This window comes from Mesocricetus auratus, unplaced genomic scaffold (assembly GCF_017639785.1).
Source record: "Mesocricetus auratus isolate SY011 unplaced genomic scaffold, BCM_Maur_2.0 Super-Scaffold_100066, whole genome shotgun sequence".
Classification (NCBI taxonomy): domain Eukaryota; kingdom Metazoa; phylum Chordata; class Mammalia; order Rodentia; family Cricetidae; genus Mesocricetus; species Mesocricetus auratus.
The window spans coordinates 2,447,949-2,474,036 of NW_024429235.1; the positions used below are offsets into that span (position 1 = coordinate 2,447,949).

General features: G+C 44.2%; 1 protein-coding gene and 1 long non-coding RNA gene across 2 annotated transcripts; one reads left to right on the forward strand and one right to left on the reverse strand.

Moving 5' to 3' along the window:
* Positions 1-668: 668 nt before the first annotated feature.
* LOC121136369 lies at positions 669-12,761 on the forward strand. The gene is made up of 2 exons (XR_005873466.1): positions 669-828; positions 12,612-12,761. It is a non-coding gene; the product is annotated as an uncharacterized LOC121136369 (long non-coding RNA).
* LOC121136368 (eosinophil cationic protein-like) lies at positions 2,000-2,845 on the reverse strand. Its single transcript, XM_040736702.1, has 2 exons — positions 2,798-2,845; positions 2,000-2,654 (listed from the first exon to the last, which is right to left on the reverse strand). Exon 2 carries the CDS (start codon positions 2,647-2,649, stop codon positions 2,179-2,181), a length of 471 nt encoding a protein of 156 aa, XP_040592636.1. The 5' UTR covers positions 2,650-2,654; positions 2,798-2,845; the 3' UTR covers positions 2,000-2,178.
* Positions 12,762-26,088: the final 13,327 nt, after the last annotated feature.

Consider the following 26,088-nt stretch of genomic DNA (forward strand, 5'->3'; position numbering starts at 1 on the left):
ATTTTCCTCCATTTTTGTTTTTTAAATTCCCCGAGTATATGGAATAAGATATTGGTTGACTCCTGCTTTAAACAAGGAGACCAGTCTTGCCATGTCCTCCGATTATTGGCTTTATACTAAGCAAAAGAAAAAAAAACCGGAAGCATTCACCCTTTAGAGGTTTCCGGTCAGTATGTAGGAATTGGCCCACACTATTCAGGTTTTATATACATTTGTACAAGGAAACCATCATCAGTGTGGGAAACAGCCCAAGATTTAAATATTCAAATTGAAAGGTTGATCTCTCAGGGTGGGACTTTGAGCTAGAAGACCACATGAATTTCTTGGTGGGAGGTGGACTGGGATGAGCTCTTGTTTTCCTCAGTGTGTTGGAAGTGCTACATTTCTAGGGATGCTAAATGTGTCCCTGTGCAATGTGTATGGAAGGAAAAATGGGACCAGAGGGGAAGCAGAGGCTGTGAGGACTCAGGCTGAGTCTTCCTATCAGAACTTCCTGCTCCTGGGGCAGAACCATTCTCCTAGTGACCATTCTGAATCTGCCTTATTAGCTGCCCTACTGGGGAAAGCCCTTTGCATTGTTACGGCAGAATAACAGCCTTTTGTTACCATGGCATCATAGCAAAGGCCATCCCAGACATGTCCCACAATTCACTCTCCACACTCTCATCATTCGGAACTTGGAGCCTCATGTTCCTTTCAGTATGTAAGGACAATTATTGACTTAGAGACTACACCTCTTCTGTTGGGTGTTGGGGAACATGGGAACCTGTATCTCACCTGCACATCTTGGCTTTGAACTCCATCTGGGACCAGGCACCACCTACCACTGTAAGCTTAGAGGACACTGGATACTTCTTTTTTTATATATGTACTAGATATTATTTTATTATGAAGTTAATAGCAATTATTTCTAGTGTGTAATAATGTAGTATAATTGTGGAAACTATTTAAGATGTGACTACAAAACTAAGTGAAAATCAGATTTGTCTCCATATAATTGACCTACTTAGTTTTGGACCAAATCATTCAAGAGCTTATTTGGATGTTTTAACCAAGGAGCACAGCTACCCATACAGCCTTGACCTAAGGCAGATTAGTTTTCCTCCATTTAGTGAGACAGTTCTGCTCCATTGAGTGTACAGTTCCTTGACGGAAGGACATGGAGCTGTGAGGAAGAAAGAGAACACCTATATAATCAAAAGATTAGCGTATCAGCTCTAGCATGTAGCGACAAATGCCACAGCCAGGTCACCCTCTTAGGTGATCTGAAATAAGAACATGAAATTGAGAAAGTCAAGGAACACTTATTAATGCCTTCTGTCTAATTGCAGCCCACTATTAAAGATAATTACTCTTTAAGCTATTTTGCCTCTTCTTAATCTATATACTTTCAATTTTCATTGGATACTTCTTATGTGGAACACGGGTACTCTCTGTCCTGACGGGAAGGGAAGTGGTTGTATTTTTTTTCTTTTTTCTTTTTCAAGACAGAATTTCTCTGTAGCTTTGGAGGCTGTCCTGGACTCACTCAGTAGACCAGACTGGCCGCAGCCTCACAGAGATCTGCCTGTCTCTGCCTCCCGAGTGCTGGGATGAAAGGCGTGCACCGCCATCACCTGGCTGAAGTGGATTTATTTTTTTGTGGCCATCTGTTGGGAGGCATCCACCACAGAAGACCTTTGAGATATGGGCTCAAAGTCAATAGTGTGTCTTTTTTAGTCTACTAGCTGATAAACACAGAGTGTTGGTACCTGAGCTCATTCCTGAGCCTTTCTCAGGGTGAGATTTTAAACATACACACTCACATACAAACACATCCTGGTTGACATACCTCATTTAGTGAGAACACTCAGCCAGAAGGAAAAACAGCAGAAGCCAAAAGCACACAGACAGACACACACATGCACAGACAGACAGACAGGCAGGCAGGCATGCACAGTTAGACAGTAGCACATCACGCACACACACACACACACACACACACACACAGAGATCCAGATGAGTATGCAAAAGTGTTTATTGAGTAGAAAAGATCTGATCAGCTAAATTAGAAGGGAATCAGGGTCAGGTTTCACAGGATAGATGGCAACAGGAGCACAGACAGAGGTATAGGCTCTTCTCTAGTGCAAGCAGCAAGCAGCAGATCCAGAACGACGGCACAAAGGGCTGGTACTGGAGCTAAAATATCCCATCCAAGTGAACTGGAACCACTGGATAAGTACGACTGTCTTGTGGAGATCTGTTGTCACAAGCAATTCTGTAGAACCTCCGTTTCCGTGTTGTTTGGTATCCGCATTGCCTATAATGACTTGCTGGAGTTGTAAGATTACAGAATGTTATAGATACCCGTTTTTTACTGTTATGGCAATTTGCACGACCGTTACGGCAAGTAGTATTTCTTCTGCCACACACACGAACAACAGAAGAAAAACTTTTATGAATAAAAGTATTTGTGCCCTTGCATTGTCCTGTATAACGGTTAACTCTCTGCATTGCTGTAGTACATCGGGAGCTGGTCATATTTACATGCTGGATTGCAAACCACTGGGAAGGGGTTAAACCCGGTGGGGGCCGGAATGAGACAACCATTATGACAAGTCCCAGCAACAGCAGGAGACAAAGTCGGGACTCAAGCAGCGTCACACCCATGTTTCCTGTGGGAACAGAAGAGAAGGAATTACTCCCCATCTCAGCTCAGTTTTTCCTGTCTCCTCCTGAAGGTCCTCTGCTGGCACTGTGGGCTCACAGGTCCATTTCTCCTGACACCCCCCCTCCTGTCCCAGTCTCAGAGACTTACCCAGTCTATGTTGAGCTCCTGTGAGAACACGGTGCTGGTTGTCCTGGAAATCGGGGATGGTGGGTGAGCTGCACTGGGCCCCATACATATAGAGCAGCCCTGTGGGTGGAGCTGGCAGAGCCAGGTGTCTGGAGTCTTCAGCATGCAGAACCACAGACTGACACATGGCCTCGCTGTGCAATCAGCCTGCTGTTTCTTCACTTGACCAAGCAACGGACGCCCCAAAGAGCAGTGCTCTTAGCTCCGTTGTAAGGAGTCTAATTCCAAGTCATCTTGTGCAGGGCAGAGGTTGACATCTGAATCTGAACTCTGCATAGAAATCTCTGTATCGCCTGCTGATTGACTGCAGACTTTGTGATTGCACTTCAGTTACAGACAGACCAAGCCTGGCTCAGTGCTCAGAGGAAACAGAGCCTTGGAAAGGCAGATTCATAAGAGATATTTGCATTCTGTCTCTCAGTTCTAACATCACATGATGTCGAGGTCTGGAGAGGCCTCAGTGTTAAGGGTACTTGCTGCTCTTCCAGACCCCTGTTCCAGAGGACTCAAGTCTGTTTGTCACCCAGAGCTCATAACTGCAGAGAACTCCGGCTCTGAGACCTTTTATGGTTTCTGTTAGTACCTGAACACATGTTACACACACACACACACACACACACACACACACACACACACACACACACACATACACACACACACACCAGAGCACAGGGGCAAGATACACATTTGCACATGAATGCCCCCCCACTGATACCAACACACAAGCTATAGTTAACAAATAAACTTCAAAAACTATATCTAGAAACAATAACAAAAATTGTATTAACACTTGCTGCATATTATTTTTCTGCTTATTTTCTGTATAAGACTTCTTTGTACATTTCAAACTACCCCCATCTGCCTCTGGAACTAGCGTAAATGTTCTAGTTTTACACCGAGGACTTTCAGAAGAACATCTCTTCATCTAAAATGCCCTAATATAAGCCAATGTTAATGAAAATATACTAAACTTACCGTGAATTTGTATGTGTCTGTCTTTGTTCTGGGATTTGAACCTGGGGTCTTGTGCCAGCTAGATAAATGCCCTGACAGTGAGCTACACCCTCAGTGCCACGTGGGTGATTCTTTTGTAATTAAAACTGCCCTTGCATTCCAGCCAGTGGCACATGGTCAGGCCTGGTCACATTTCTGGTGTGAAGTACAGCCAGTACTTCACAATTATAATTATAGCCTTGTGTTAAATATTTTTATAAGTTGTTTTATTTTAGAATATCAGTGCCCCAAATCCCTCGCCCTACCATCTTCCCATGCTTCCCACTGACCAACCAACCCACCCCCTACCCGCTTCCCAAGGTTAGTGAGGCCCTCCATGGGGAGGGGAGGAAATCAAAGTCTGTGACATCACCATGGGAGGTCCTAGGTCCTCTTGGCTGTATCTGGACTGCAAAAGTATCCTTCCATAGGGAATGGGCTCCCAAAGTCCATTCGTGCACTAGGGATAAACACTGGCTCCACTGTTAGAGGTTCCATAGACTGCCCAGGCCTCCCAGATGGCACTCACATTCAGAGGACTTGGTTCAGTCCAATGCTGATTCCCCAGCTTTATGTCTAGGGTCTCTGTGCTCTCACTAGGTCAAGTCAACTGTTTCTGGGGGTTTCTCCAGCATGATCTTAGCTTTGCTCATCCCTCCTCCCTCTCTACAACTGGATTCTGGGAGTATGGCTCCGTGTTTAGCTCTGGGTGCCTGCTTCTGCTTTGATCAGCTACTGGATGAAGGCTCTAGGAATGGCAACCAAGATAGTAATCAATCTCATTATAGGGGAAGAACATCAAAGGCAGCCTCTCTACCACTGCCTAAATTCTTAGTTGAGGTCATCTCTGTGAATCCTCGAACATTCTCCAGTGCCAGACCTCTCTCCAAACCTGTACTGGCTCCTCTATCAAGGCATCTCCTTACTTGCCCTCCTCTATTCCTCCCCTGTCTCAGTTCTCCTGATCCCTCCTGTTCTCTCTCCCCCTCCCCTCCTCTTCCTCTCCCCTTCCCACCTCCCTCTTACCTCTCCTGTGGGGGACCGTGTATTCTTCTCTTGAGTCCTCCTTGTTCCCTAGTTTCCCTGGTGGTGTGGATTGCAGCCTGGTAATCCTCTGCTCTGTGTCTAATATCCATATATGAGTGAGTACATACCCTGCTTGTCTTTCTGTGATTGGGGTATCTCACTCAGGATGGTTTCTTCCAGTTCTATCAATTTGCCTGCAAATTTCAAGATTTCACTTTTTTTCCTCCCCGCTGAGTAATACTCCATTGTGTGTAACACATTTTCTCCATCCAGTCTTCGGTTGTGGGGGCATCTAGGTTGCTTTCAGGTTCTGGCTATTACAAACAACGCTGCTAAGAAGATAGTTGAACATATGTCCCTGTTGTATGAATGTGCATTCTTTGGGTATATGTCCAAGAGTGGAATTGCTGAATCTTGAGGTAGACTGATTCCCATTTTTCTGAGGAATCTCCATACTGATTTCCAAAATGGCTATACAAGTTGGCACTCCCACCAGCAATGGAGGAGTGTTCCCCTTTCTCCACATCCTCTCCAGCATAAACTGTCATTGGTGTTTTTGATTTTAGCCATTCTGGCCGGTGTAAGATGGAGTCTCAAAATTGTTTTGAATTGCATTTCCCTGATGACTAAGGATGTTCAGCACTTTCTTAAGTGTCTTTCAGCCATTTTAGATTCCTCTATTGAAAATTCTCTATTTAGTTTCTGTGCCCCACTTTTTTTTTTTAGTGGAACAAAATTAATCTTTGTGGTTTCCAGATAAGTACAGTATGGGTGGGATTTGGGCTGTGTAAAATTGGAAGTGAAACCCTTTGGGACAAAACCACAGTGCGTGATTCCAGTTATAGTTGAAGATATGCAGAGTTCCAAGAATGTTTCTCAAGCAGTGTCTTTGCTTCAGATCCTCTGGTGGGCTGTTCATGCTCAATATGGAGAGAGGACATGGCAGTGATCAATTGTGCCACCAATAATCAGACAGATGATGCTTGAACTGCCCAGTGCCTTCAGGATGTCCTAGGTTTCCCTGCACGTCATCACTCCTGGATCCATGTGTCAGTGGCCTTGAGTACCAATGAGTAGCAGTAATGTCTGGATGTCGGGCTGGGAAGAGGTGATTCTTCACTTTGGTTACTCGTTCGTTTGGAACCATCTCAGTGATTCTTGATAAAGATGCGGGTCTGAGTTCTATCCTGTCTGTGCCCCACTTTTAAACTGGATTGTTTTGTATTTTGGTGGGTAGCTTCTTGAGTTCATTGTATATTTTGGAAATCAGCCCTTTGTTGGATGTCAAGTTGGTGAAGATCGTTTCCCATTCTGTGGGCTGCAGTTTTGTCTTATCTACTGTGTTCTTTGCCTTATAGACGCTTCTCAGTTTCAGAAGATCCCATTTATTAATTGTGGATCTCAGTGTTTGTGCTACTGATGTTATGTTCAGGAAGCAGTCTCCTGTACCAATTTGTTCAAGGGTACCTCCCACTTTCTCTTCTAAGAGGTTTGGTATGGTTGGATTTATGTTGAGGTCTTTGATTCATTTGGACCTAAGTTTTGTGCATGGCGATAGATATGGATCTATCTGCAATGTTCTACATGCCAGCATCCAGTTATGCCGGTACCATTTGTTGAAGATGCTTTCTTGTTTCCATCATATAACTTTAGCTTCTTTGTCAAAAATCGTAGGTGTGTGGGTTAATATCAGTGTTTTCAATTCTACTCCCTTGGTTTACCTGTCTATTTTTGTGCCAACACCAAGCTGTTTTCAGGACTATAGCTCTATAATAGAGCTTGAAGTCAGGGATGGTGATGCCTTTGTAAGTTCCTTTATTGTACAAGGTTGTTTTGGATATCCTGGGGTTTTTGTTTTTCCATATAAAGTTGAGTATTGTTCTTTCAAGGTCTGTGAAGAATTGTGTTGGGATTTTGATGGGGATTTCATTGAATCTGTAGATCGCTATTGGCAAGATCGTCATTTTTGTTATGTTGAGCTTACCTATCCAAGAGCATGGGAGATCTTTCCATTTTCTGGTATCTTCTTTAATTTCTTTCTTTAAAGATTCAAAGTTCTTGCAATACAGGTCTTTCACTTGTTTGGTTAGCATTACCCCAAGGTATTTTATGTTGTTTGTGGCTATTGTAAAAGGTGATGTTTCTTTGATTTCTTTCTTAGCCCTTCTATAGTCTGTACATAGTAGGGCTACTGATTTTTTTTGAGTTGATCTTGTATCCTGCCACTTTGCTGAAGGTGTTTATCAGCTGTAGGAGTTCCCTGATAGAGTTTTTCAGGTCACTTATGTAAACTATCATATCATTTGCAAATAGTGAAAATTTGACTTCTTCCTTTCCAATTTGTATTCCCTTGATCTCCTTTTTTTATTGTCTTATTCCTCTAGCTAGAACTTCAAGTACAATATTGAAGAGATATGGAGAGAGTGGACAGCCTTGTCTTGCTCCTGATTTAAGAGAAATCCTGTTGAGTTACTCTCCATTTAGTTTGATATTGGCTGTTGGTTTACTGTATATTGTTTTTATTATGTTTAGGTATGTTCCTGTTATTCCTGATCTCTCCAGGACCTTTATCGTGAAGGGGTGTTGGATTTTGTCAAAGACTTTTTCAGCATCTAGTGAGATGATCATGTGGTTTTTATTTTTCAGTTTGTTTATATGGTGGATTACAATGATGGATTTTCGTATGTTGAACCATCCTTGCATCCCTGGGATGAAACCTACTTGATTGTGGTGAATGATTGTTTTGATGTGTTCTTGGATTCGATTTGCCAGTATTTTGTTGAGTATTTTTACATCAATGTTCATGAGGGATATTGGTCTTAGTTCTTTTTCTTAGTTGTGCCTTTGTGTGGCTTAGGTACCAAGGTAATCGTAGCCTTGTAAAAAGAGTTTGGCAATGACCCTTCTGCTTCTATTGTGTGGAACAGTTTAAGAGAATTCTGCATGGAAACCATCTGACCCTGGGCTTTTTTTGGTTGGGAGACTTTTGATGACTGCTTCTATTTCATTAGGGGTTATAGGTCTATTTAAATTACTTAACTGTTCTTGATTTAATTTTGGTAAGTGATATCTATTCAGGGAATTGTCCATTTCCTTTAAATTTTTTAATTTTGTGGAGTACAGGTTTTCAAAGTATGACCTGATGATTCTCTGGATTTCCTCAGTGTCCATTGTTATGTCCCCCTTTTCATTCCTGATTTTGTTAATTAGCATGCTCACTCTCTGCCTTTTGGTTATTTTGCATAAAGGTTTGTCTATCTTGTTGATTTTTTTTCAAAGAACCAACTCTTTGTTTCATTGATTCTTTGTATTGTTTCCTTTGTTTCTACTTTATTGATTTCAGCCCTCAATTTGTGTCTACACCTCTGGGGTGAGTTACTTCTTTTTGTTTTAGAGCTTTCAGTTGTGCTGTTAATTCTCTAGTGTGACTATTTTCCAGTTTCTTCTTGTGAGCACTTTGTGCTAGGAACTTTCCTGTTAGCACTGCTTTCAAAGTGTCCCATAAGTTTGGGTATGTTTTGTCTTCATTGTCATTGAATTCTAGGAAGTCTTTAATTTCTTTCTTTATTTTTTCCTTGACCCAGGAATGGTACAATTGCACATTTTTCAATTTCCATGAGTTTGTAGGGTTTCTGCAATTTGTGTTGTTGAATTCTAACTTTAAACCAAGGGAATCTGATAAGATATAGGGGGTTATTCCAGTTTTTTTCGTATCTGTTGAGGTTTGCTATGTTGCCAAGTATATGGTTGATTTTAGAGAAGGTCACCTGTGGCACTGAGAAGAAGATACTTTTTTTTTTTGTGTTTGGGAGGAATGTTCTATAGATGTCTGTTAAACCCAATTGTGTCACAACTTCTGTTAGTTCCTTTGTTTCTTTGTTATGTTTCTGTCTGGTGGCCCTGTCTAGTGGTGAGAGTGGCATGTTGAAGCCTCCCACTATTAGTGTGTGAGGTTTTTATGTGTGATTTGATCTTTAGTAACGTTTCTTTTACGAATGTGGGTGCCTTCGTATTTGGGGCATTGATGTTCAGAATTGAGACTTCGTCTTAATGGACTTTTCCTGTGATAAATATGAAATGACCTTCTTCATTTCTTTTGATTGATTTTAGTTTGAAGTCTAATTTGTTAGCTACTAAGATAGCTTCTGGGGTCCATTTGATTGGAAAATTTTATCTCAACCCTTTACTCTGAGGTAACTGACATCTGTCTTTGAAGTTGAGGTGTGTTTCTTGTATGCAGCAGAAGGATGGATTCTGTCTTCGTGTCCATTCAGTTAGCCTGTGTCTTTTTGTATGTAAATTAAGACCATTGACAGTGAGGGATATTAATAACCATTGATTGTTAACTTTTATTTGTTTTGGGTTTGATGGTGGTGGTGTTACTGTGTGTGGGTTTCCCCCCTTTTTTTCTTTTGGTGTTTGGTAATGTGAGATTATCTATTGCCTATGTTTCTGTGAGTGTAGTCATGTTCCTTGGGTTGGAGTTTTCCTTCCAGTACTTTTTGTAAGGCTGGATTTGTGGGTATGTATTGTTTAAATCTGGTGATTGGAAGCTTTTCTGGGTATAGTAGTTTGGGCTGGCATCTAGGCTCCTTTAGTGTTTATAGAACATCTATCCAGGACCTTTTGGCTTTCAGAGTTCCCGTTGAGAAGTCGGGTATAATTCTGATAGGTTTACCTTTATATGTTACTTGGCCTTTTTCCTTTGCTGCTCTTAATACTTTTTCTTTATTCTGTAAGTCTGATGTTTTGGTTATTATGTGGTGAGGGGACTTCTTTTTGAGGTCCACTCTACTGGGTTTTCTGTAAGCTTCTTGTATTTTCATAGGCATATCCTTCTTTAGGTTGGGGGAAGTTTTCTTCTATGATTTTGTTGAATATGTTTTCTGAACCCTTGAGCTGTATTTCTTCACCTTCGTCTATACCTATTATTCTTAGGTTTGGCCTTTTCATGGTGTCCCATAGTTCCTGAATATTTTGTGTTCGGAATTTGTTGGACTTGAGATTTTCTTTGATCGATGACTGTTTCCTCTAGTGAGTCTTCAACAGCTGAGATTCTCTCTTCTATCTCTTGTATTCTCTTATATTGATAAACTTACATCTGTAGTTCCTGATCGTTTACCCAGTTTTTCTATTTCCAGCATCCCCTCATTCTGTGTTTTTTTTTATTGTTTCTATTTCAGTTTTCAAGCCTTGACGTGTTTGAATTGTTTCCTTCACTTGTTTGGTTGTTTTTCTTGGCTTTCTTAGAATTCTCTAAGGGATTTGTTTATTTCTTGAAATTTTTGGTTTGTCTTTTCCCCCATTTCCTGTATGTTTTTGTTTGTTTTCTCTTTCATTTCTTTAAGGGGTTTTCTTGTTTCCTCTTTGAGGATCTCTAATATCTTCATAAAGTTGTTTTTAAGGTCCTTCTCTTCTGCTTCATTTGGGTTGGGGTGTTCAAGCCTTGCTGATGTAGAGTCCCTAGATTCTGGTGGTGTCCTATTGGTCTTTCTGTTGTTGAGTGTGTTCTTATACTGTAATTTTTTCCATCTCTTCTTTGAGTGAGTGCAGGTGGGGCCTCTCCCTCTCCTCATCTCTTGGTAGTATAGGTGGGCCAAGACTTCAGTGTCTGCAACTCCGGATGATCCAGCCTGTCCTGGTGTTCTCACTCAAGCAGAGGGCATGGGGGGTCAAGACTCAAGTGGAGGGCAGAGGGCATGGGGGTGACAAGAGTGAGGTGTGGGCAGACTCCAGGTGGTCTGTCCTGCCAGGGTACACTCTATACAAGGAGCAGGCCCAGTAAGATCCCAGGGGGTAGGGGATGGCAAGAGGTGGGCCTACACTGACCTCAAGCAGAAGGCAGAGGGCAGAGAGCGGAGCAATAAATATTTTTTAACATGAGGAATGTTGTAAGGTGTTGTCTCAAGAAATAATTCTACACTTCTCATAAAGTCCACAGCATTTTGCTGTTCCACTTGATGGATATCTCTTTGTGTAGATTTTATTGGTGAGAGCAGATGTTCACCACTTGGAATTTCTTCAACCTGGGATACAGTTGCAATGACTGCTCTTAACCTGCTGACTGGACACTGGAATGACAGTGCACAGCATTCATAACGTTATCATAATAACCTGTTTTTAAGGAATCGGTCTTGTGGGATGACTTAGGATGTGTTGGCACAGGGTCTCACTCAGTCTCCTTGGTTTGGTTTGAACTTCCTTGGAAGCCCAGATTGGATTCCAGTTGCCATCCTTCTGCCTCAGCCTCCCGAGTGCTGGGGTTAGAGACTTGCAGTCCACTCTCAGCTTGTGAACCAGATGGTAAGTATCTCTGAAAGACTCATGGAGTAAATGCTTGCCCACAGCCTGTGGTGCTGTTGTGGATGGTAACCTTTGGGGGCAGGACTCAGCAGGAAGAAGTTAGGACACTGTGGGTGTGTCCATGAGGGGCACATAGGGACCCCAGGTGCCCTTTCTGCCCTCCTGTCTTCTGCCGTGGGCAGTTTTGTTTCAGTACATTCTTCCCACCATGCTCTCCTCTACCACAGACCCCAAACAAGGGAGCCAACTCTCTGTGCATTGATACCCTTGAAACTAGGAATCAAACTTAGTCTCTGTTTCTGTCAAGCCATTTGTCTCAGGCATCTATCAAACTGGAGAAATCTGATTTGTACAATGATGCAATTTAACAAAGATTTGTTTCCAGAAGACCAAAGAATATTTGGTTCATGGGGCTCTAAGATTTCTTCATGTCATGGGGACTGCCACATTTCTCTTCAAAAAGCTACTGAATAACACCAGGTCTTGCCGGGCGTTGGTGGCGCACGCCTTTAATCCCAGCACTCGGGAGGCAGAGGCAGGCGGATCTCTGTGAGTTCGAGGCCAGCCTGGTCTACAGAGTGAGTTCCAGGACAGCCTCCAAAGCCACAGAGAAACCTTGTCTCGAAAAACCAAAAACCAAACCAAAACAAAACAAAACAAAACAAAAAACCAGGTCTTAAACCTGTTTGTTGATCAGGATTCTGGAATTACACGGAACCCAGAGGGACCTCACAGGCAGACAGGGTCTGGGTTGCTGGTGTCTGTGAAGGGCCTTGCATCTTCCTTGTGCACTAAGGATTCTGGTGAGTGACTCCATGGGTGGAGCTTCCAGATGGACCCTGTGAAGCCCTTTGTCACCTGACCCTCTGCACTTGCTGTGGGTGACTGGTACCACCTCATTGGCTGTGGTCAGGTACAGCAAGTCTTCACTTTGGGAGACACGATTGGTGCCTCTGAAGATGTTCTTGTGGTACTCATTGGGGGTGCCTGTCACACCTCATGTAGGGGTTACAGATAAAATGGATGGTGTCGTACTCTGACCCCGGCCTGGCTGTCAGGCTCTTTGGTTGGAATTTTCATTGGAATGACACTGAATCTCTAGGTCAGTCTGCAAAAATTAATGTATGTATGTTTTTTTTATTTATGTAAGCACTGAACCTTCCATTCAAAGGAGGCAGAATAGTTGGGGTCCAGATGGTTTCAGGTCCTTCATCAAACACTGACCCACATGTGGTTCCCTGAAGGAGGGAAAGGTGCAGGTTCAAGGCAGGTCCTAGGAGGACTGTCCTCCAGGGCAAAACGGGGGCACAGGGCAGGGAGTGCAGGAGGAAGAACTCGGGTAAGGGGGGACAAAAACCCTTTCTTGGGCTCTGCTTGTAATGTGATCTCTAGTAGTCAGAAAGCAGTACAAAAACAATGGCGTGACAAAAATAACAATTGTTCATTCTTACAGAGAACCCAGAGTTTTGTGTCTCTGTCCACCATCACTTACTCCCGGGTCCCTGTGATGACAACAGCTGTCCTGGCAGGATACTTAACTATCTATCTATCATGAAGCTTTCGTCAATGTGGACCCAATGTCCAAATTATATTATGAATCACATCAGTGTAAAGTTTCATTTTTCTAATACCGTGCTGGGTCTCAGAAAACACTCCACCAAAATAGTTCTGGCATATTGACTGTCAGCCATCTATCTGTCTTGAGAACGTGCAGAAAGAGGAGCTGCCTGGAAAGTGGCAACTTTATAAGAGAAAAGTGCCCTCTAAAAAGGATGCTTCCATTCACAGCGGTACTCACCAGGAGCACAGCCTTGCTGAGACACTGTGATCTGAGGGGCTTGTGTGAGAACAGGACAGCAGCGCTCACTACACCTCCTTCCCCCATACCTCATCTCCAGGCCACTAGACCCCAAGTTTCCTCTGTGTGTGTGTGTGTGTGTGTGTGTGTGAGAGAGAGAGAGAGAGAGAGAGAGAGAGAGAGAGAGAGAGAGAGAGAGAGAGAGAGAGAGAGGGAGAGGGAGAGAGGGAGGGAGGGAGAGACAGAGAGAGACAGACACAGAGACAGAGACAGAGACACAGAGAGAGAGAGAGGGAGGGAGAGAGGGAGGGAGGGAGGGAGAGGGAGAGGGAGAGGGAGGGAGGGAGAGAGGGAGGGAGGGAGGGAGAGAGGGAGGGAGGCAGGGAGAGACAGACAGAGAGACACAGAGAGAGATGCTATGCCACAGGCGCATGCCTGGGAGTTGGCTCTTTCCTCCTATGTGGGTCCTGGGGACAACACTCAGGTCACCAGCCTTGGTAGCCTTCACCTTCACCACTGAGGCATCTCCCTGGCCCTGGAATTTCGTGACAATGAGTCACCGAGATAGGGACTGCTTCTCACTTCATGACTCTCACAGAAAATATCGTTTTCACGAAGACCCTCGTCCTGCTTATGCTGCTAGACCAGATGTTTCTCCCAGCCCAAACCTTGTGTAGATGTGGTCTCCTTGGCATGCAGGATCTGGGACAGCTTCATCTGGTGCTGTGATCTGTGATGTGGAGCAGGAGAAGGCTCTCTTGGGTCTGCAAGCTGCATGCTGGAGTTGCGTTTACAGCCACGGAATGTCCTGAGAAATGACTTAGACCATCAACCTGATCCTTTGGCATACTTTAAATTGTGTTCACAGATTTTTTCCCCAAGGACATTTTTCTGTTTATTGTAGAGGTGAACTGCCCTCTATTGCTTCTAAACTAAATCCAAATGACCCCGCTGACAGAAACCATGTGTGCTAACGACCCATTTACTTGAGACAGGAATTTAATAAAAACACATGTTAAGGAACATATCCTGAGTTCTCAGGGTGATTTTTGTCTTTAGTGTTAAACACTGCTGAATACAGGCTTGCTTTATTATTTTATTAGCTTAAACACCATATCAGTGTTATGGAGATAACTGAACTGTTGACTAATGCCATTATGCCATTATTTGTAATTAGGGATGTTGTCAGATAACAGTGCTAGGGAAGTTCTACTGCACTGAGATAAAAAGAACTGTTGTTTGTTTCTCAATGCTTCTCTGATGGCCGGCACACGGTGTTTTGTAAGTTGCCTGCACATTAGTTGGTACATGGGGACACCATCCACCAGGAACAGCCTACACACAGCTCTCCGTGACTCAGTGGCACATTAGCTGGTACATGGAGACACCATCCACCAGGAACAGCCTACACACAGCTCTCCGTGACTCAGTGGCACATTAGTTGGTACATGGGGACACCATCCACCAGGAACAGCCTACACACAGCTTTCTGTGACTCAGTGTCTACAATGAGAATGGCAGTGGAGAACTTGTAAAACCACATGAAGATTTCACAGTAACATGATACATGCTAATCCTAATGAATGCAGGAGACTAGGTTAGCTCAGAAGCTATTTGATGAGACAGGTGGCAGAGACAGGCCATAGACCTGGAAGCTTCTTCCCTGCTGGCTAGCTTTCACAGTGCCAGGGTGTGAGACGCAGGCCACGTGGGAAGGCAAGTCACCGATGGGCTTAGCTGTGAGCTGTGGGAGCGACCACTCCAGCCTTCAGGAAAGATGTCTCCACTGGTGCAATACCATCATGACTGTCAGGGGGAAACTCCTGCTATTTCACTGGATCTGGGGCCTGCTCCACCATAGGGAATTCCTCCTGCTCTGTAAACATCACCAAGGGCCTGGGTCTGTGGGCTCACAGGCTGGCAGGGGATGGGTTGCAGAATCCACTATGGTGTTTTACTAAAAGCACATGCTGCCAGATTGCCTCTTAAATGTTTGTGTTTATGTCCATAGATCAGTGCTGCTTTCCAGCTTTGTCAGAAAGGCTTTTTGCAGTGGGCATCAGTCAATGCAGAGAGTCACATCTGGACACAGGCTGAGAATAAATGACACCCAGTGCTCAACCCAATGGGAAGTCTGTTTCGTCTGCGCTAAAATGCTGGGGGAAAGGCTTGTGCCACCGTGGCCTTCAGGAAATTTAGATCCACACTGCCAATACTTCTGATTTTTCAAAAGATGGAAAGAAAAGCTTTTCGTTTGTTTGTTTGTTTTTTAGATTGAAAAAACTGTTTATGTTTGCAGTGAATTTGAAAAGTCAAAAACACAGTGTGGAGGCTGGAGAGATGGCTGCAATTAAACACAGAACACAGCTGTGGCGTCGTCACTCTGCTCCACGTTGTGAGCTTCACCCTGGCTTTCTGTCCCAGGTCCACATTGTCCCCTTTCCAGGGACTGGACGTCCAGGAGGAACGGTACAGCTAAGCACACAAGGAAGAGAGTGGAAATGAGTTAGGCTCATCACCACATTGCCATGGACACCGCATCAGAAGAAGCTGCTGTCCCAGCAAAGACGACCTGATGATCAGGTTTCTTGTGTCAAATGAAGAGCAGAGAGGTGGCTCAGGCTCACCCAGGACAAGCAGGCTGCCCCTCCTAAGCTTAGCAGCCCTTGCTGCCTGTCCCCATTCACCTTCCGTCTTCCCTCTCCTGCCAGCTCCTCTCCTTAGGCTGCAATTCCCTGAGCTTCCTTCTTCTCTCACTATGTAGCTCAGGCTGGCCCAGACTCACAGTCTTCCTGCTTTAACTCTCCCAGTGCAGGAAGCCTGGCAGGAGCCGTTCAGTCTAAGTGATTTTGTGTTCTTTTCCTTGAGATCTCTTGTTGATTTGCAATGGAATCATGGTGGCTCACAGCAGTCTGTAATGAGACCTGTGCCCTCTTCTGGTGTGCAGTCATACATGCAGGCACAACACTGTACACACAATAAATAAGTCTTAAAAATAAAGAAGAGTTAAGGGGTGTTGAGAGGGCTCAGCATTAAAACAGCGAGGAGAGGGTGGAGGTAAGAAAGGAGATCTCACTGGAGGAAGGAGACTCTGTGCCTAAAGTACATCATATACTTGTGTGGACAGTCTTATGTAATGTAGTGTGATCAACAATGAGTATTTATAGTGAAGACTAGTGTGAAGCTGTTCTAATGACAATAAGAAAATTATACTGCATGGATTTCTAACTTAAAGTTCATCATAAAACATTCCCTCCTTCACCTTGAAACCCATTCCTTCTAAAAAAAATGTGTCATCTTCCTGATGTGCTAAGAAGATCACAGTTAAACTGAGCAATGCACTATCACTGTGGGCTAAGAAGCCCCTTATCAGAGCTCAGTGATGAAAGCAGAACTCAGTCTCTCCCTCCACTCCCCTGTGGGTCTGTCTTGGTTTGTTTTTCAGGCAGGTGTCCCCGTGTATTGGTAAGGTGTTGGTCTCGTGGGAGTCTTTCTGGATTAAGCACTCTGACACCAATGAGAGCAGAAGAGAGGTGGTGTCAGCAGTGGACAGAAACCAGGATAACCCTGGAAGGATTTGATCCCTGGTCTAGTTTGTATTCTCACTTTATCCTGTAAGACCAGAAGGTGGGGGGGACAAGCAAGGAGGATTTCACAGAAGCTCACTGAGCAGTCTGCAGGTTAGAGGTGGCCAACCATTGTCTCAGCTACGTCTCCAGTCATTCCGGTTCAGGGAACAAGAAGAGTCATGCTTGCCCAATGGGCTGTAGAAGCAGTTCAAGGACATTACTAAGGAAATCTACAAGTCAGTATTTAATAATTTTTGTGTTTTACCTTATTCTACCTCATGGGAATCTGCTCCAAACCCTACACTGTTTCAAGAGCAAGTGAAGTGGAAAGGGTTCCACCTTCTCCTCCTAACACCCTCAGGCCAATGTTTCTGAATGCCAAGGTTCTCTCTCAGAAAATAACACTGGGACCTGGGAGCAAGTATCTCTTGCAGATGACATCAGGGGTCCTCCAGGAACCCTGTTGGTCCACAATCTCTTCTGTGGTAGCTGGGATGCCCTTCCCTTTCCAATCACATATATGTATGAAGCTAGATTTATACAATTCAGCAAGACAATGATGTCGATTGGCATACATGAAAAGCAGACCTGAGGATGAAGATGTCATATACCAAAAAGATATTGAAAATATGTGTCATTAATTTCTTCTATTAATTTTTCAAGAAAGGTGGATTTACAAGCCAGACATTGCTACACACCTTTAATCTAAGCACTTGGGAGATGGAGGCAGGAGGATCAGGAGTTCAAACTGATCTTTGGCTAACACAGCATTGGAATCATCCTAAGCTACAAGAAACCCTGTTCCAAGACATGTCCTAGCAAAACCAACTGCAGGAATTCCTCAAACAAACCAAGAATAGGATTACTTCAAGAAAGTATGACACTCATTCAAACGTATACGATGGTAAGCAGTTTATGTGAATTGGTAGATTTAAAATACTTTAGTTCTATTTTTTCTTTGTTTTACAAGACAGGGTTTTTCTGTATGATTGTAGTTGTCCGGAAACTCACTCTATAGACCAGGCTAGCCTCTAACTCAGAGATCCATCTGCCTCTGCCTCCTGAAGCAAAGTCCATCTTTATCTTACTGTAACTGGTCCAATGGTAACCCAAACCTGCAATGGGATTGACATTATGCTGCGGAAGCTGAGATACAGACCAAATATAGGGGTTTTGCTGGCTCCTCCTTTTTCGGGGAGACCTGGTAGCCGCAAAAGACTAAAAAGCAGAAGATACTAATAGTACTTTGTTTTGAATTTTCCAAGGAGGAAACCATATCAAAAGGTCATCTATATGTTCTAGAAGGTTCCTTATTGGTGAACTACATAACTAACACATTTTTCTGTGGAGGGGATGCTGCAAGTTCCAAATGACAACAGTGAGGAGATTGAATTGTTGGATGTGTCTTGGGCAGCCTTTGCTATGATGCCATGGTAACAAAAGGCTGTTATTCTGGCATAACAATGCAAAGGGCTTTCCCCAGTAGGGTAGCTAATAAGGCAGATTCAGAATGGTCACTAGGAGGATGGTTCTGCCCCAGGAGCAGGAAGTTCTGATAGGAAGACTCAGCCTGAGTCCTCACAGCCTCTGCTTCCCCTCTGGTCCCATTTTTCCTTCCATACACATTGCACAGGGACACATTTAGCATCCCTAGAAATGTAGCACTTCCAACACACTGAGGAAAACAAGAGCTCACCCCAGTCCACCTCCCACCAAGAAATTCATGTGGCCTTCTAGCTCAAAGTCCCACCCTGAGAGATCAACCTTTCAATTTGAATATTTAAATCTTTTCAACCTTTCAATTTGAATATTTAAATCTTGGGTTATTTCCCACAGTGTTGATGGTTTCCTTGTACAAAAAGTCCATAAAACCGGAATATAAGATAGTGTGGGCCAATTCCTACATACTGACTGGGAGCAGAATTTTACATGTGTGTGTTTGTCTGCATGGTGCACATGCACCACGTTTGAGCTCTGTGTTCACCTAGGCCAGGAAAGGGGTTGGATCCCATGAAAATGAAGTTACAGGTGGCTGTGAGCTGCCATAGGGAGGCTGGGAAGAAACCTGGGTCTTCTACAAGAGCAGCCAGTGCTCTAACCACTGAGTCATCTCTTCAGCCTCTCTTTTACATTTCTGTTTGTAATATGGGAGGGATGTGGAGGTCAGAGGTCAGCTCTCTGGAGCCATTTTCTTTTTCCCATTGAGTAGGTTAAAGGAATAAACCAGAGAGCCAGACTGTAACAGGAAGAGCCTTTACTGGTGGAGCCACCATGCTCCGCCCCATCCTTATCCTCATGTCCATTGGGATCGTGGTGTCATTTCATGCTCCAACAATTGTCAGCACTTGCTGGGCAACGGTGGCACCTCCCTTTAATCCCAGTGTTCAGAAGGAAGAGGCAGGCGGATCTCTGAGTTACAGGACAGCCTGATTGTACAGAGTGAGTTCCAGGACAGCCAGATCGACACAGAGGAACCCTGTCTTGTAAAACAAAAAACCAAACAAACGAAAACAGAACTAAAGTATTTTAAATCTACCAATCATGTAAACTGCTTATTATAACATGTGTTTCAATGGGTTTCATAGTTTCTGAAGTAATCCTATTTTTTTTGTTTTGTTTTCATTAGGCTTGGGGATTTACTACAATGAAATCTGGTAGGAAATGTGCTGAGACAGGGTCTCTTGTAGCTTAGGATGACTCCAATGGCTTTGTGTAGCCAAAGATGACTTTGCACTCCTGATCCTTCTGTCTCCATCTCCCAAGTGCTTGAATTAATGGTGTGTAACAATATCTGGCTTATAAATCCACCTTCCTCAAAAAATGATAGAACAAATTTATGAGGGATTATATTTTCAACATCTCTTTGGTGTATGACATTCTCATCCTCAAATCGGCTTTTCATGTATGCCGATCAACATCATTGTCTTGTTGAATTATATAAATCTCGCTTCATATGGATATGTGATTGGAAAGGGAAGGGCCTCCCAGTTTCCACAGAAGAGTTTGTGAACCAACAGCTTTCCTGGAGGACCCATGATGTGACCAGAAAGAGCCACTTGTGCCTGGATCCCAGTGTTATTTTCTGAGAGAGAACCTTGGCATTCTGAAACATTGGTTGAGGGTGTTGGAGGAGGACATTGGAAGCCTTTCCCACTTACTTACTCTTGAGACAGTGTAGGTTTGGAGTTAGAAAAAAGGTGGGAAAGACCAATTATTAAATACTGACTTGTAGATTTCCTTAGTAATGTCCTTGAACTGCTTCTACAGCCCATTGGGCAAGCATGACTCTTCGTGTTCCCTGAACCGGAATGACTGGAGACGTAGCTGAGACATTGTTTGACCACCTCTAACCTGCAGACTGCTCAGTGTGCTTCTGTGAAATCCTCCTTGCTTGTCCCCCCTACCTTATGGTCTTACAGGATAAAGTGAGAATACAAACTAGACCAGGGATCAAATCCTTCCAGGGTTATCCTGGCTTCTGTCCACTGCTGACACCACCTCTCTTCTGCTCTCATTGGTGTCAGAGTGCTTAATCCAGAAAGACTCCCACGAGACCACCACTGTACCAATACACGGGGACACCTGCCTGAAAAACAAACCAAGACAGACCCACAGGGGAGTGGAGGGAGAGACTGAGTTCTGCTTTCATCACTGAGCTCTGATAAGGGGCTTCTTAGCCCACAGTGATAGTGCATTGCTCAGTTTAACTGTGATCTTCTTAGCACATCAGGAAGATGACACATTTTTTTTAGAAGGAATGGGTTTCAAGGTGAAGGAGGGAATGTTTTATGATGAACTTTAAGTTAGAAATCCATGCAGTATAATTTTCTTATTGTCATTAGAACAGCTTCACACTAGTCTTCACTATAAATACTCATTGTTGATCACACTACATTACATAAGACTGTCCACACAAGTATATGATGTACTTTAGGCACAGAGTCTCCTTCCTCCAGTGAGATCTCCTTTCTTACCTCCACCCTCTCCTCACTGTTTTAATACTGAGCCCTCTCAACACCCCTTAACCCTCTTTTATTTTTACGACTTATTTACTGTGTGTACAGTGTTGTGCCTGCATGTATAACTGCACACCAAAAGAGGGCACAGGTCTCATTACAGACTGTTGTGAGCCACCATGATTCCATTGCAAATCAACAAGAGATCTCAAGGAAAAGAACACAAAATCACTTAGACTGAACGGCTCCTGCCAGGCTTCCTGCACTGGGAGAGTTAAAGCAGGAAGACTGTGAGTCTGGGCCAGCCTGAGCTACATAGTGAGAGAAGAAGGAAGCTCAGGGAATTGCAGCCTAAGGAGAGGAGCTGGCAGGAGAGGGAAGACGGAAGGTGAATGGGGACAGGCAGCAAGGGCTGCTAAGCTTAGGAGGGGCAGCCTGCTTGTCCTGGGTGAGCCTGAGCCACCTCTCTGCTCTTCATTTGACACAAGAAACCTGATCATCAGGTCGTCTTTGCTGGGACAGCAGCTTCTTCTGATGCGGTGTCCATGGCAATGTGGTGATGAGCCTAACTCATTTCCACTCTCTTCCTTGTGTGCTTAGCTGTACCGTTCCTCCTGGACGTCCAGTCACTGGAAAGGGGACAATGTGGACCTGGGACAGAAAGCCAGCTCACAACGTGGAGCAGAGTGACGATGCCACAGCTGTGTTCTGTGTTTAATTGCAGCCATCTCTCCAGCCTCCACACTGTGTTTTTGACATTTGAAATTCACTGAAAATGTAAAGACTTAACGTTTTTCACCTGAAAAACTCTTTCTTTCTGTCCTTTGAGAAATCAGAAGTATTGGCAGTGTGGATCTAAATTTCCTGAAGGCCACGGTGGCACAAGCCTTTCCCCCAGCATTTTAGCGCAGAGGAAATAGACTTCCCATTGGGCTGAGTACTGAGTGTCATTTATTCTCAGCCTGTGTCCAGATGTGACTCTCTGCATTGACTGATGCCCAGTGCAGAAAGCCTTTCTGACAAAGCTGGAAAGCAGCACTGATGTCTATGGACATAAAGACAAACATTTAGGAGGCAGCCTGGCAGCATGTGCTTTTAGTAAAACACCATAGTGGATTCTGCAACCCATCCCCTGCCAGCCTGGGAGCCCACAGACCCAGGCCTTTGGTGATGTTTACAGAGCAGGAGGAATTCCCTATGGTGGAGCAGGCCCCAGACACAGTGAAACAGGAGGAGTTTCCCCCTAACAGTCATGACGCTGTTGCACCAGTGGAGACATCTTTCCTGAAGGCTGGAGTGGTCGCTCCCACAGCTCACAGCTAAGCCCATCGGTGACTTGCCTTCCCACGTGGCCTGCGTCTCACCCCCTGGCACTGTGAAAGCTAGCCAGCAGGGAAGAAGCTTCCAGGTCTATGGCCTGTCTCTGCCACCTGTCTCATCAAATAGCTTCTGAGCTAACCTAGTCTCCTGCATTGATTGGGACTACCCTGTACCATGCTACTGTAAAATCCCTCATGTGGATTTACAGGTTCACCAGTGTCACCCTCATTGTGGCCACTGTGTCAGGGAAAGCTGTGTACATCCTGATGGATGGTGTCCCCGAGTCTACAGCTAAAATACAGGCATAAAAGATCACCCTCAACTTTCAAAACACCATGTGCTAGGCCACCAAAGCAGCATTGAGAAACAAACCCAGTGACCAATGTCCTCAACAGTTCTTTTTATCTCAGTGCAAAAGAACTTCCTTAGGACTGTTATCTGACAACATCCTTAATTACAAATAATGGCATAATGGGATTAGTCAACAGTCCATGACACTGATATGATGTTTAAGCTAATAAACTAATAGATCAAGCCTGTATCCAGATGTATTCCATACTAAAGAGAAAAATCACCTGGAGAACTGGTATGCTACTTAACATGTGTTTTTATTAAATTCCTGTTTCAATATGTGGGTCTTTAGCACACGTATTTTCTGTCAACAGTGTCATTTGGATTTAATTTTGAGGCTGGAAAGGTAGTTAACCGTACAGACAGATCGCTACTATAAACATAAAAAAATCACTTAGAGAAAAATCTGTGAAGACAATTTAAAGTATGGCAAAGGATCAGGCTGATGATCTAAGTCATTTCTTAGGACATTCCATGGCTGTTAATGCGATTCCAGCTTGTAGCTTGCAGACCCAGGAGAGCCTTCTCCTGCTCCACATCATAGATCAAGCACTGGATGAAGCTGTCCCAGATCCTGCGTGCAAGGATGCATGACCATGTCAGACTAAACTTTGGGCTGGGAGAAACATCTGATCTAGCAACAGAAGCAAGACGGGGGTCTTTGTGGAAACCATAAGTTCTTGGAGAGTCATGAAGTGCGAAGCAGGCTCTTTCTCAATGTTTCCTTCCTCTCATTGTCAAGAAACACCAGGGTCAGTGAGATGCCTCAGTGCGTGAAGGTTACCTAGGTGACAACCTGAGTGTTATCCCCAGGACCCACAGGACCCACACAGTAGGAAAGAGCCAACTCCCAGTCATCAGGCATGTTCCTGTGTGTAAAGCACCTCTCTCTCCCTCCCTCCCTCCCTCCCTCCCTCCCTCCCTCCCTCCCTCTCTCTCTCTCTCTCTCTCTCTCTCTCTCTCTCTCTCTCTCTCTCTCTCTCTCTCTCTCTCTCCCTGTCTCCCCCCCAAAAATGAATGCTAAAAAGATGTTTTAAAGGAAATGAAGATATTCCTTATGCAAAATGGCTCCGCTACAATTCTTCCTCACATTCCTACTCTCCCTTCTTCACCATCCCAGAACCTGGCTTAGTCACCCTCTTCCTTTACTTCTTCAGGGCTCCTTCTTTATTTCTGTGCCTCTGCCATGGCCCAGAATATTCCTAATCATACTTCTTTTATAAAGAATATGTTTTCAAGACCAGATTATGTGCAGGACACTGTAGGTGTTCTCACAGCTCAGACCAGGGTGTCAGACCCCTGGAGCTGGAGTGGCAGGTTGCTGTGACCCCCATTGTGGGTCCTGGCACTGGACTGCTGTCCTCTACAGGAGCAAGTGCTCTTCAGTCTCTAACTGCTGAGCCATTCACCAGCCTCTCCTAACCACGGTTCTTGCTCCCAGATTTGGTAAGGAATCTTAGGCACATCACCTAAGAAAAGGGCCATATCCTTCTAAACAGAGGACAAGAGTCTCCTGCATGCAAGAAAGATTTAATTATCACCAGAATTAGTCAATAAATGCTAGCGTGCATTTCCAATTTACTTTGGGGATGAGAAAGCTTTCTCTTTTATCGTGGGTTTGAATTAAGGTCCTTGAGGATATAACGGTTTTATGATGTGGGTAACGGAACATCCATGTTGTTTTTCACGGAGAGAATGTAGAATGCCAACAAATGCGTGATGGAACTCAGGATTGCCTGCAGCCTTCCCTAACTGCTAGAGACTGGTTAGGTCAATGATGTTCCCATGCTGTGCATTGCATAAGCTTGAACATGCTGGCCCGCTAATCAGGGTTGCTTGCTGCAATGTAAACTTGTGTCTCTACTCTCAAAAGAGCTGTAATGATAAAAATGAGCCTGGTGTTACAGTTCCCACTTGTGTGCTCCAGTGCCCTCTCTGGTTTCTGGTTTGCTTTTTTTGGCATCAACCAAAAGGTGATTTGTCTGGCCTCTTATACTTGTAAATCAGATCTCCCAGTGTCCTTATTAATTAAAGGAAGTATTGCTCAATCACAAAAGTCAGATCTCAGAGGTGGCACCTCTCTTCAGTCCTAGTCACCATGATGCTCTTCCTTCCTTTTTCTTCAGAAACAGTCTCAGTATGTAGGTCTGGCAGGCCTTCCTGTGTAAACCTCCATAGTCTTGAACTCATAGAGCTCTGCCTGCCTCTGCACAACAAGTGCTGGAATTAAATGTGTGCACCACCTAACTCAGGTCCTTCCTTTTCCATCTGTCTCTTTTCCACAGTGTGTTTGAGATGAGCCTTGACATATGGATTCCTCTGCACTGTTGCTATAAAATTGTCATCAAACTGTTACCACAATGGATCATGGAATATGAGGTAACATTAACCTGCATTCCTTTGTCACAACCACCTATATTTGCATCCAGAATAAACTCTCTAAGATGTGAACTGTGTTTCTTGTATCATCATATGCAATTGAGTGCAGGGTCTGGCACAAATGTGAGTTGGAAGAAAGGACTAACAACCCAAGCTTCTTTAACATCCTGAGCTACACACACACACACACACACACACACACACACACACACACAGAGGAAACTTGGGGCTAGTGGCCTGGAGATGAGGTATGGGGGAAGGAGGTGTAGTGAGCTCTGCTGTCCTGTTCTCACACAAGTCCCTCAGATCACAGTGTCTCAGCAAGGCTGTGCTCCTGGTGAGTACCGCTGTGAATGGAAGCATCCTTTTTAGAGGGCACTTTCTCTTACAAAGTGGCCACTTTCCAGGCAGCTCCTCTCTCTGCACCTTCTCAAGACAGATGGCTGAAGTCAATATGCCAGAAATATCTTGGAGGACTGTTTTGTGAGGCCCAGCACAGCATTAGCAAAGTGAAACTTCACACTGATGTGATTTATAGTACAACTTAGACATTAGCATCACATTGAAGAAAGCTTAATGATAGATGTATAAGCATTCTGGTAACACAGCTGTTGTCATCACTGGAACCTTAGAAGTGCGTAATGGTAGGCAGAGACAAAAAACTCTAGGTTACCTCCAAGAATGAAAATTGTTATTTTTCCCCACTGCTATTTACATATGATTTAATAATCTACTAGAGATCTCACTTATCTGAGTTCTTCCTTCTGCACTTCCTGCCCTTGTGACCTTGTTTTACCCTGGAGGACATGCCTCCTAGGATCTATTTTTACCTGGACATTTCCCCCAGTCAGGGCCCACATGTGTGCCAGTGTTCGATAAAGGAACTGCAGACCATCTGGACCCCACCAGTTCTGCCTCTGTTCAATGGAAGGTTGAGCACTTATGTGGTAGTTTGAATGTAATTGGTTCCCATAAGCTCATATTGTGTGGCACTATTAGGAGGTGTGGCTTTGTTGGAATAAGTGTGTCACTGTGGGGGTGGGCTTTGGGGTTTCATTTGCTCAAGCTTTGCTCAGGGTGATAATCAGTCCACTTCCTGTTGCCTTCTGATCAAATAGAGACAGCTCCAAGTCTGCCTGCATACCACTGTGCTCCCAGTCATGATATTAATGGACTGAACCTCTGAACTATAAGCTGCCTCCACATGTAAATGTTTATCTTTAATAAGAGTTGCCATGGTCATGGTGTTTCTTCAAACAACAGAAACCCTAACTAACATAGTTTAAATACATGGAATTTTTTTTCTGTTGACCTACAGATTCAGTGTCATTCCAATTAAAATCACAGTCAAAGCGAGTGACGCCAGGCTGGAGCCAGAGTACCATACCATCCATTGTATCTGTAACCCCTACATGGGGTGTGACAGGCACCCTCAGTGAGTACCATGAGGACATCTTCAGAGGCACCAATCAACCATGTCTCCCAAAGTGAAGACTTGCTGTACCTGACCACAGCCAATGAGGTGGTACCAGTCACCCACAGCCAGTGCAGAGGGAC